This window comes from Lepisma saccharinum, chromosome 30 (genome assembly GCF_977018435.1).
Source record: "Lepisma saccharinum chromosome 30, izLepSacc3.1, whole genome shotgun sequence".
NCBI lineage: Eukaryota > Metazoa > Arthropoda > Insecta > Zygentoma > Lepismatidae > Lepisma > Lepisma saccharinum.
In genome coordinates, this window is record NC_139258.1 from 9,232,211 (window position 1) to 9,244,305 (window position 12,095).

At 39.6% G+C, this 12,095-nt stretch overlaps 1 protein-coding gene across 1 annotated transcript in view; it reads left to right on the top strand.

The window, feature by feature from the left end:
• LOC145982070 (uncharacterized) overlaps nt 1-5,225 on the top strand; it is a 40,555-nt gene extending 35,330 nt beyond the window's left edge. The window contains exons 9-10 of the mRNA XM_083115663.1: nt 2,055-2,214; nt 4,951-5,225. Coding sequence (XP_082971789.1) covers nt 2,055-2,214; nt 4,951-5,118 — 328 coding nt within the window. The 3' untranslated portion in view covers nt 5,119-5,225. The remainder of the gene's footprint in view (nt 1-2,054; nt 2,215-4,950) is intronic.
• Nucleotides 5,226-12,095: the final 6,870 nt, after the last annotated feature.

Genomic DNA, 12,095 nt, shown 5'->3' on the forward strand with positions numbered 1-12,095 from the left:
AATAATGGATCCCAATTCTGCGTTCCACCACACAGATTGTGCTTTTTCAGCATTGGTTGTCATTTGCACTTTTCACCCCCTGGAATGATACAAAATAAACCAATCCTTACTATTCATTGTCCTCCTCCATAGCCAAGCAGGTTAAGGTGTTCACTCGTCTTGAGATCGTTCGCGTAGGTTCGAATCCGGCTCTGGTCGGAATTTATTCGGCCTACGTATAAGGCCGGTGGCAACCCACCATCGTGAGGAAATTGGGAAGCTCCGAGTGAGTGAGCGGTAACCCGTTCAAGAAGACCTACTATAACGGCTGGGGATATGTCGGGCTGACCCCCCGACTATTCCAATACTGGTTGAAGATCTCCACGCTTAGAGGTGACGAAGGAAAGCATGGGAGGGAAACCGGCAGTCGGTAGGTATGCCTAGGCCCTTCATGGGCTGTTGCACAACGGATTAATTACTATTCATTACCTATTTAAAATTTCCACAGCTAAGCTACCATGTACCACCTACCACACTGTTCTTGCCTGTATATTATGTTTAATATAAGTATTTGAAATTAGGGCATTTCAATTTGGACACCCTGTATATGTACTGATGGGGGGGAAGCTCATACGAAAGGAAATGTAAAGTGCAAACACACTTACTTTTCTCTTGATTTAAAATTCAATAATTTTTGTGGTTAAAAGTAGCAACTAATCATGTTAAATCGTAGTGTCATTATCATTAAACTGTAAATAAACATGGCAGCTGATATTTTACAAGCTTTCATTAAAACAATTGCCAAAATTCAGATACAAATGCTATAAAAATATTTTTTACAAGTGTAGAGTACATCCAGAATGTTTTTTTTTCAACCGTATCACCTTCAAAGTACTCTCCATGACACTTAATAACTTAATACATTTGTCAACATTTTTTCTTCAACTCTTCTACATCGTCAAATCGCTGATTGATGTTTACTTTCAGGGTCGTAAGAATAGCACCATGTCTCGTCACCAGTAATGACCTGGGAAAAAGAAGTCTGGGTCGCTTCTGAGCTCTTCTTTCAAAGCACGGCATGTTTCCACTCGACACTCTTTTTGCTGATCACTCAGATTCCGAGGCACAAATTTCGCATCGACCCTTCTCATTCCCAAATCTTCCGTTAAAATTCGCTGAACCGAACTCGAAGATAGTCCAGATAACGTCACCAGCTCTTCATTGGTCCATCGTCGGTCTTCGAGCACAAGTTCACGAATTTTGTCGACATTTTCGTCCATTCTGGAAGTTGACAGAAGTCCAAAACAAGGTTTGTCATCAATCGACATGTCACCTTTTATGAAGCGAGAAAACCACTCGTACACTTGAGTTTTCCCCCTAGCGCTGTCGTTGTAAGCTGTATTCAACATCGCAACAGTTTCTGCGGCATTTTTCCCTGAGCAGGAAACAAAATTTCACAGCCGCACGGTGTTCTCTTACATCGGCCATCACAAAAAATGAGGTGTGAGTGAAACTGCTTTTACAAAAAAAATCACCGTGACCAGAGACAACCTTCCCCGTCAAAGCCACTGGGTGCACTGAACTCACAACAAGTTGCTCGACGATTGCCTAGCAGGAAAAATTCGTACTACGGAAGCTCTGCCCAGCGCAGTGCTATTCTGGTTTTTTTAGGGTACCCCCTCGTATACAGTATCAGAAACAGAAAAATGTATATTTATGTAATTTTGTATTTGCTTTAATCAAACTGTTCAAATATTTTACAGGGCCATTTCCATAAAAAGCTTTTGTATAAAAAATATATAATATGTACAGTGCCAAAATACATACAAGCAATTTTAAGCATGTTTTTTTTTTTTAAATCGATTTAAATAAAAAATAAAAATCATGATTTTTATTCAACCTGGTACAAAGGCAAGCTTGTACAGTGGATTTTATACCCGATGCTATCCTTCAAAATCAGGGGCACTTTTATTTCAGGGTGTGTGTAATATTTGAATTTAATCCTAATTGTATAAAAGTTATAACTTACCCGTTAAATATTTGCGTAATTTCTAACCAGTGTTTGTTACTTTCAGGCCTGTAGTTAAATCAAGCAATGCAGCTGTAATTTCAGAACCAGTTGTAGGGCCTGGCTTGTATAAGGTTGTAGGCACTCAGCCGGTAGATGTGGCCGCACACCTCAAGTTACTAGGGGAGAGTCTAACAATAATCGGAGAGAGACTCAAGGAGCATGAGGTAAGAAGCCACACTACATGTAATGTCAGTTGTTTGTACATCTATTAGCGCAGATAGTGAAAAATAGAAAGAGGGAAAAGTTGTTGGAAATATGTGGTTTTTAATCTGAAGTGCTTGAATTAATGTAGAATGTACCATTAGGGCTGTGCACTCATATGAGCCTCAATGAGAACAAAAAGTCTTGTTTAAAGAGGTCATTTATCAGCGGTGTAATGGTAAAATAAATAGTACCAGGGCGGTCCTTTCCCTTCGGGCGTTTTCTCATAATAGAAATCCTCGTGTCACTAACATGCCTGTTTCGAGACATATTCACTGCACAGTATTTCATAAATTGAAAAAATATTATCGTAACCTTCCAATTTCTCCCATAATGCAGCAAATGCCAAATTCCAATTTGGTTTATAAAATTACAAGAACATTTTGATATGCAACTTGCATATCAATAATTAAAAAACTATGAAATAGAAGATAAATCAAAGGTTAAAGTAATAATTGTAGCAGCGAAAAATAAGAAGAATATATTTAAAGCTTTATATGTAAACCTCATATTGTCTTATATAATAAACATGCAATTGTCAAAAAAAATCACTTTCAGTGCACTTTTCAGAAACTGTAACAGAAAATTTGTGTACATTTTTGTGTTCGAAAGTTTACCCAATATATTGAATATATGCAATATGTGAACATATTTTAGACCATTTTTCATCAGAAATGCATGACAAATGGAATCCTTCACTCACCTATGAGAAGAGTTTCCATATTCCCCTCTCCTTCTCACACATTTTTGTTCTTGAAGACTTCAATTGTTGTTCTTTATTTGTGCCATTAGATGAAACTTGACACTTAATCCATTCATTAATTAATGATAATCCCTGACTTTTATCTGGCCCACCTACGGAGCAACAATCATTACACCCAAAATACCCATTTCTTGCTATCAACCATGTATGTTTTTGCTTACGCTCCAACCACTGTTGCTCAGGCCATATAGGGGGAAAATCAGAATGCGAAACATTACCTGTATTGGCTTCATGTTGGAATGTCGCTGTTGTTGCCGTTTCTGAGGTGGTTGTTGCTGGTGTTACATGTGATACACTAGGCGAAGGATTAACACTATGTACATCCAGTACTGCAGAATCACTACCATTGTCACTCACAGTTTTATTTTTATTTTTTGTACTTTTTGGAAATAATTTGTAACCTTGTTCACACACCTTCTTTTCATTTCGAATAGAAAAGCAGAGCGTGACCGAAAAGACATTTTAATGACCTTGAAACTCACAATGCAAATGCTAAAAACAAAAGAACAGATGCAAGTGAGAGTCAGCCACAAATTCTCCCCTTTTTAAGCTTCACCGTCTTATCGCAACTAAAATTTATTGTTGAGAGCGAAAATGCTGGCGGCGTCAGTCTTAACTTCCATTGTCAACACAATGCAGCCAGCTGATTGATTCTTTCGCCTAAATAACAGTGGAGTTACTGGCTATTCTTAACAGAGTAATGTATTTTATTATATCAGTTAATATGTTTTCGATATAGGCCTACATATATTTTAAGGAACTTTTAAAGGAAAAAATAGTTGTTACAACAATAAAGAACCAGGGTGGTCCCAGGGGTTAAAAAAAGTACCGGGGTGGCACCCTGGCACCACCACACCCCTGTCATTTATGTTACTGCTGGGACATTGGCAGTTAATGCACCACAAGTATTGGAGTATACAACACAGAGTATGTGTTGTACTTCATGTAGTGTTGCAACCCCCATTCTATTCAAGATTGTGTTAGGTAAGCAACCTACATAGCACAGCATCGTGGTTGCCAACTTTCATGTGTGTGAATGCTTACAAGTTTCTGAACATTAAATAAAGTTATGGCCATTCCCAAAACTGACTTTATGCACAGATAGGCTAATTGGGACTCGACCTACACTTTATAGTAAGATCTTAATCTGTATGTAGCACCACCAGGCATCAAACCCAGGACGACGAGTTCTGCTATATATCAAGAAGACATGTGAAGAACTGCAAGTGTAATTAATGAAATGTTATAAAAAAATTAAATAAAAGGAAGTCGAGCCTCATTTAAGTGAACAACTAGTTGATTTTTGTAATTTCTCTATGGGTATTGTTGCGTGTGTCATTAGTACAATTGGAAGCATCAAGTTGCTTATATGACCATCACATTAATAATATTTGATTCATAATTGGGAAAAGAGACGCGGTGGTATATAAATATGGAGAAACTAGTACTCACTTTATCCGCAAAACTGATTTTTCTTCTTTGTTCTATTAATTTCAGTGGCCACTGCCACTATCCTCGTTGCGACTCGCTGTACTGTAGCTTGGCATGCATCTTTTGTTTGTAGTTCTCCGGCCGCTGCTAGGTGCGCTGTTGTTAACTGTACGTCTGCGCCCATGTCGTTTGCTGCCATTTCCCTGTGTTAACTGTTGTAGTAGGGGAATACAGGTGTGGTGTGCCTGTCCGCTATCGATGTTCAGCTCGTGCGGGAAGTGCATATGGCATGCGTTTCCTTGATTTTGGTGTCTATGAGTGTGTGGGCAGTGTGTTTGACTTGTACCTTTTGAATTTTATGGCTATGGTATTTGATGTGTTTGGCAAGACCAGTAGTGGGTTGGGCTTCGACTTATTAACTGGTAAACCATACCATGTAATTAATTGACCCTATGCATATATTCACACTACAAAAATGTAATTTGAAGTATGTGATTTTTTTCAGGGACAAATTGCTGTATCTGGAAGTCTCTCTGTGTTGCTGGATTCCCTTTTGTGTGCTCTTGGACCACTGCTGTGTCTCACACAACAAGTACCAGAAACAAACGCTTGCTCTCCTGAGATTTTGAGCAAAATACTGGATAACACTGCTTATATCATGCCTGGACTCTAGAGTAGCATATTTATTTTAGTAACTGCCTCCCCACTTGTATTATGTAACTACAAGTTGTAAAAGCACTTCCGATTTTTATGTACAAATATACGTATATTAATATACAATATTTGTTGTGTTTTAAATTCATTCTATTGTTTATCTCGCCTTTTAAACATTAATCACTCGGAATTTTGTAAGGTTTTTATTTTTGAAATCGAGAGATAAAATAATGATATATGAAATTATAGTCAGCAGAAAAAATTGTGGCAATTCTGCAATGGAAAACAAATTCAGATGTCTTTTCCATTGTGGTATGCGCAATAGAAGATTAGATATATGCAATCCTGTATATATGGTGTATCATAATATAGTAAATAACTAAGAATTTATTTCGACTAAACTATATAGAAAACAACAATGATATTTGTTGTGTGTCAATCAGTAACACTTCAAATTTCTATCATTGGTTCAATGCAGTTTCCGCCAGTTTGTGATGCACATCCCATCGAAATTCGTGTTAATGCCACACTTTTCGCAAGAACTCCTCATCCACCAAAGCAAGGGTGTTTCTTATTCTCTTCTTTAGCTGTTGCACATAGACTTGGTCTTTCTCAAAGCCCCAAATGCAGAAGTTCCTGTGAAATTTTCTGACAAAATGGTTTCCCATTCTGTGTATTTTTTTTCTGAGTTTGCGTAGTATTATTTTTAAGTAGCTATTGCTTCATCACAATTCATCCGAGTTTCATGGTCCATACGTCTTTCTCTTCAGAATAGAACAGGCTTTCAAATGGTACCACGCACATGTGTACATCATGTATGAGGAAAGGGAAATCGGGGATAATTCGAGAATTTTCCCTCCAAAAAATCCCTTTTGGTAAGTTTGGGGCCCTCTGGACCAGCCCGGAATATAAGTACCCGATTATAATCTACCTTGAAAAATACTATGGTCTATACATAATGCGTCCACCAAGTTTCATTGCAATATCTTCAATAAGTATGATGAGGGAAAAATATTTTGCAATCCTGTTTCACAATACTATTACATACTGTTTGACCAGCGATCCGAGAGCTCCAGTTGGCAAAGTGCAAAGAAAAAGGGGAAGTTGGCGATAGGAAGGCAGGCGGGAGAATGCCGCTCGCGGTTGCACGTTGAACAGTGTTACCAATCTGCGAGGATGCTTATCCACCAGAACATAAGTAACGAAAACCGAGGGACATGCACAACCATGCTGTTTGTCCTTCTTACAATTTAAATAGAAGGATAGTAGGGTAAAGAATTGCAGTTTCACTTGGGTTACAATTATTAGAATAAAAAATAATAATATTGTAATTTATAATAAAGGCTCTCACGAGTATAGTAAGATAAAAAAACTGCAAGCATACCCCCCAATTTAATATCCAGTCCCCCACTAAAACTCCTATGTCAATTTTAGGTTCACTGTTGGTATTGAAGAGTTGAATCTCGATTAGTGTTATTGTGCTGTGCTATTTTTATATATATATATAATGTAAAGATCTTGGGAGTAAAACGTCGCAGTGAATGAATGGATGTCTAAACACTGCAGGCAAAAGTGACAACATCGCTTTACGGAAAAACAGGTGGTGGCCAAGGACGTCCACAGGATTTTTTCCAGGAAGGGGCAAGGAAGGTATTTTTTTCCAGGGGAAGCAAACAGGGCACATTTTCTCCAAAAATAGAGCTGTTCCCTAAAAACACATTGCTTAAATTTGAATTTATGGTGATCATGCAATAAATAACGCATATTATTGTGGCTAAAATGAAATTATATGTGCGCCCATGGTGGTGGCTCGAAACCAGATACGGATCCAGTCGGCTTCCGCTGGGGTTGGGTCAAAGATGCCGAACTGGCGCTACGTTCAAGACTTCAGCTTTTTCAAAGATGCCTCTCCACAGCCAGAGCACTTCCAATATCTTGTGTCAATATTCTCCGGTTGGCAACATTGCTCTCTTTCCCCACGTGACACTCGCGCTGCTCGCGTATCAGAAAAGCGGCTCCGCAAACTCCCCCAAGTTAAGAGTGGACTCTGCTACTTCGGTCATGCGCAGAAAACTCGAGAGCTCTCAGATCGCTGGTCAAACAGTATTAATCGGGGATAATTTGGGAAATTTTCCTCTGAAAAATCCCTTTTGGTAAAATTGGGGCCCTCTGGACCGGCCCTGGATTTAGGTACCCAATTATAATCCACCTCAGACAATACTATGGTCTATACATAATGCGTCCACCAAGTTTCGTTGCAGAAAATATTTCGCAATCCTGTTTGATTGATAATACTATTAGAAACTCAAAAACCAAAAATAAATCACCAACAGTTCAAATAACGCAACACCCAAAAAAATGTACATAAAGCAACTGACTAAACGTGGCACACAAACTCACGTTTGCACTTTGTCAGCATAACACAAAATTAGTTACTTTCCTCTTAACTACTACTACTTCTTCGTCGGCACTGAAAATCATGACTACATAAAAGGTCGTCGTTTCTTCAATAGAAAAAAATATGTTTCACCAACAAAAAACGTATTATTCCGTTGAACACAGGTTACTTCAGTCAGAGATGTTCATGGGCGTAATATTACGCCCAACATAGAATAAGCTATAGTGACCAAGGGCGTAGTATTACGCCGAACACAGGGAAGGGGTTAAGCATTACACCAATGCCACAATGACCGTGTTTTCAAAAGCCTTGCACATGAAAACGAAACTTGTACATTTTCTCATTGTTGTGTTTCAGATATTTTTTTAACAATAAGCCTGATAAATACGGAAAAACTAGTAATCACTTTTATCCGCGAAGCCTTTTTTTTCTTTTTCAATTAATTTCAGTGGCCACTGCCACCATCCTCGGAACTTGCTGTACTGTTGCTTGGCGTGCGTCTTTTGTTTGTAGTTCTCTGGCTGCCGCTAGGTGCGCTGTTGTTAACTGTGCATCTGGGTCTGTCTCGTCTGCTATTTTCGGGCGATAACTGTTGTAGTAGGGGAATCCAAGTGTGGTGCACTTGCCCGCTATCGATGTTTAGCTCGTGTGGGAAGTGCATTATGGTGTGCTTCGCGGATAAAAGTGAGTACTAGTTTTTCTGTATTTATATACTACTGCATCTCTCTTTTCCCAATTATGAAAAGCCTGATAAGTTGTTTATTATGATACATACTGTAGTTGAAGTCAGTGGCAGTGATTGGGTGACAAAACTAGGGAAACAAGGGCAGTTTATTTTCTCTTGGTAGACAATGCTTAGCATTAAGAGGCCATAGTGTGGGTGCAAAAAGGCAGGGGAAGAGCAACTGCACCCCCCCCCCCCCACCCTAATCACCACTACTGGTTGAAGTTTAGATTACCTGGTTAACGCAGACTGCTTTTTCTTTCCATTAACTGAAATATCATTTTTTTTTCTGAATGCAGATTCTTGTCTTAAAATGTTTCACAATATTTCAACTGTATGAAACTAGATTTCATCAGATAATTTGAACAAGCAATAATTTACAGGATACAGATTATAATATTATACAAACTTATTTGAATTATTAGTGATAAAGTCTAAAAAATATTATTTTCATTATTTGTGGAGATCAAGTTTAGGACTGCAGCTGTGGACCTTAGTGTGTTGGTCTGTCAGTCAGTATATAAAAGTTAGTGCCGATATATAATATGAAATTAAGTATCATATTTAAAATGTCAGTTTAGCATATTTTGCAACAGAATTTTGTTAAACTTACAATGCTAAGATAGTAAAGCTGAAGCATTGAACTTAATAAAATATTTGTATTTGCACTGAGTATTGGTGATGTTGTAGTAACGCTGGGAGAAATATCTTGAGAATACATTGTCCAACCTGACATGGCCAGTTGCATCAGATGGAAACAAAAAATGTGAATAAACAAAAATACGTTAGAGTATTAAAATTTCATGTACTTACGTAAGTGAGTATGTATTCGTTGTAAACTACATTTCGGAAGCTTTACTGCTTCCTTCTTCAGGTGGTCGTATTTTAGGCTCGGAACATCAAGCCACATCGGAGAAGTGTCATGTGAGGATACTAGGTGAAAGGTTTGGGTTAAAAACACCTCATGGTGCTCGACACATACAGATTTAAAACTGCCTTTGTTATAAACCCTTGAAACTCACGAAAAAACAAGTTAAAATCACCAACACGGTGAGTTTGAGTGGCTGTTGAAAGCCCTAGTTCCTTGCCAAGGTGAAGCGTGCGGGCAGCTGGCGCCGCACTACGGAGTTGTGGGGTACTTCCTCTACCACCAGTAGTCTCTCCCCTGAAGAAGGAAGCAATAAAGCTTCCGAAACGTAGTTTACAACAAATATATACTGAGCCACCACAGCCAGTCCCGAAGGAGGAGGGCAATTGTGATCAGGTTGGGCAGGTAAAATACCACTATCACTAAACCTATTGTGATGCATAAGGGTACCAGCGTTTGTCATTCATGTGAAAATTTTGACATATTTGTCCATCCTTTATAATAAATGGATGATGGAAAGTTAAGGAGTCATCTCAGAGTAAGCTAAGTTTAGACAGCCAATATCCGCAATTAGGAAGAATTCCGTGATTACACAGTAGCAGAATTAAATAATAATCGTATTGAATAAATTTATTATTCAATGCCATAAATTCTCATACCATTATCATAAACTTATTTGCAAATTTTCCCATCATATCAAGTTTGTTTTTGCTTGAATCGGGACTGGACTTAGAGCTTAAAGGGAGGCCCTGTCTGGGACTCCTTGATTACCAGGTGTGCCGGTTAATAATTTTTAATTGATTCGAAAGAAAGCAAGTGTATCTGGGGAGAAACGTAACAAATGCTTTATTCAAAGTATGCACCATCGCTAGCTATACATTGTGCCCATCTGTCCGTCAAATTGTGGATGTCCTCCCAGAAAAATCGTTCACATTTTGAGGTGATCCAGTCAGCAAGCCATTGTTCGACATCTTCGTAATTGTTGAAGTGTTGCTGGGAAAGTGAGTGAGACATCGATGAAAACAACTGGTAGTCCGAAGGGGCTAAGTCTGGTGAGTATGGCGGGTGGGGAAAGAATTCACAGCCAAGTGCAGAAATGGTGTCTCTGACACCTTTCCCTGTGTGTGATGAGGCGTTGTCGTACTGCAAAATCACTTTTCCGTGTCCTGTCGCCCAATCTGGATCTTTCCCATGGCATGAAGATGATCAGATATGGTTTGGCGACCAACATTTAATTTCTCTGCCAGTTGTTGTTGCGTTTGCAATTCGGCTTCTTGTAATTTTTTGGCTGGCCTGGACGATCTTCGTCTTTCAAGTCGAAATCACCACTTTTGAATCGTCGAAACTAACGCACACACGTGTCTTGCGTTAGGATATTGTCACCGTACATTTCCACAAGGATACGATGGCTTTCACTCACGTTTCTCTTTTGATTGAACAAGAAAAGCAGGACGTGTCGTACATGCTCGTTATTTGGTTTGAAGGTCAACATGTTTACCACACAAACCCAATATCACGATCACTCGCACTCGCTTGCACATCCACGGCATTTTGACAGGTACTGTCAGTCCTGGCAACACTGACGTAACAGTTGAGACTGTGCACCAACCCTTGTTTCCACCGCCATCCAGCGATGAAATTAAGAATTATTAACCGGCACACCTGCTACAAGGTTAGCCATGGTGCTGTAAGCTGAACCATAACAGAGAACTACATACTGCATAATGAAGAAGTTTTCTCGGGCAATCAACCAGATGATTTCCAGATAGGCTTTCGAGAGTTTTGAAGTACAAGGGTCGTTCAAGGTTGACCGGGATTTTCGCACTTAAAAATCGATGAATAGCCGGATCATGATGAAACGTGCGGGTGACGTAATGTATTCCTTCGCGAGTAACTAGCGCCCGGCATGACATATTTCGTGCATGCGCAGCAGTTGCAGTGAACATGGCGGCAAGCAGAGTGTCTGTGGCTGTGGATCAGCGGTGTGTAATCAAATATCTCGTGAAGGAGAAAGTGAAACCAGCTGAGATTTTCTGACGATTGCAAGCACAGTATGGTGAACAAACGATGTCGCGAACAAGAGTGTACGAATGGTGTGAGCAGTTTCGTGAAGGACGAGAGCTGGTGACAAATGAAGCGCATAGACACATTCGCCCGACTGCAGTCACACCAGTGAATATCGCACGTGTTGAGCAAATGATTCTTGAGAACCGGCGAGTAACAGTGCGGGATATTGCTGCCGAGGTGAATATCAGTGTCGGTAGTGTTGAGACAATCATTCACGACCACTTACGCTTCCGCAAAATCTGTGCAAGGTGGGTTCCCCGCCAGCTGACATTCGATCAGAAGTGGACACGCAGGACGGTCTGTGAACAGCTTCTGAATCGGTTTCGAGCAGAAGGTGATGAATTGTTGCAATCCATCATCACGTGTGATGAAACATGGTTGCACAATTCAACCCCAGAGACCAAAAGACGCAGCATGGAGTGGGAAGAAATTCATGACAGACGAAGCACTGCGGAGCGATGTCCTCCAGTGGCTACGACACCAACCAAGTTCTTTCTATGCCAAAGGAATTCGGGAGCTGCCAGAACGATGCCAACGGTGCCTTGGCGTGCATGGAGAATACTTTGAAAAACTGACATAGTTTGGTTGTTTCTTCTGCTACCTATTTCCTCTGCAGAAATAAAAGTCCCGGTCAACCTTGAACGACCCTTGTACTTCAATCCCTGAAGATAAGTGATATGAATTTTTGAAAGTTGGAAGCCTATCCACAAATTACCTGGTTGATTGCCCGAGAAAACCTCTTTATTAATCGCAGCCAGGAAAGCTTCAAGAATTACTACATACTGCATAGTTTGGACTCCAATTGGTGGGAAGATATGAACAGGAAATTTGCGAAAGATCACAATGTTACTTGTAATACCTTTGTGATGACAATATGTTCTTTGTAGAACTAAATAATAAGTGAAATGTATCAAATGAATGTATTTCCCAGCATATTTT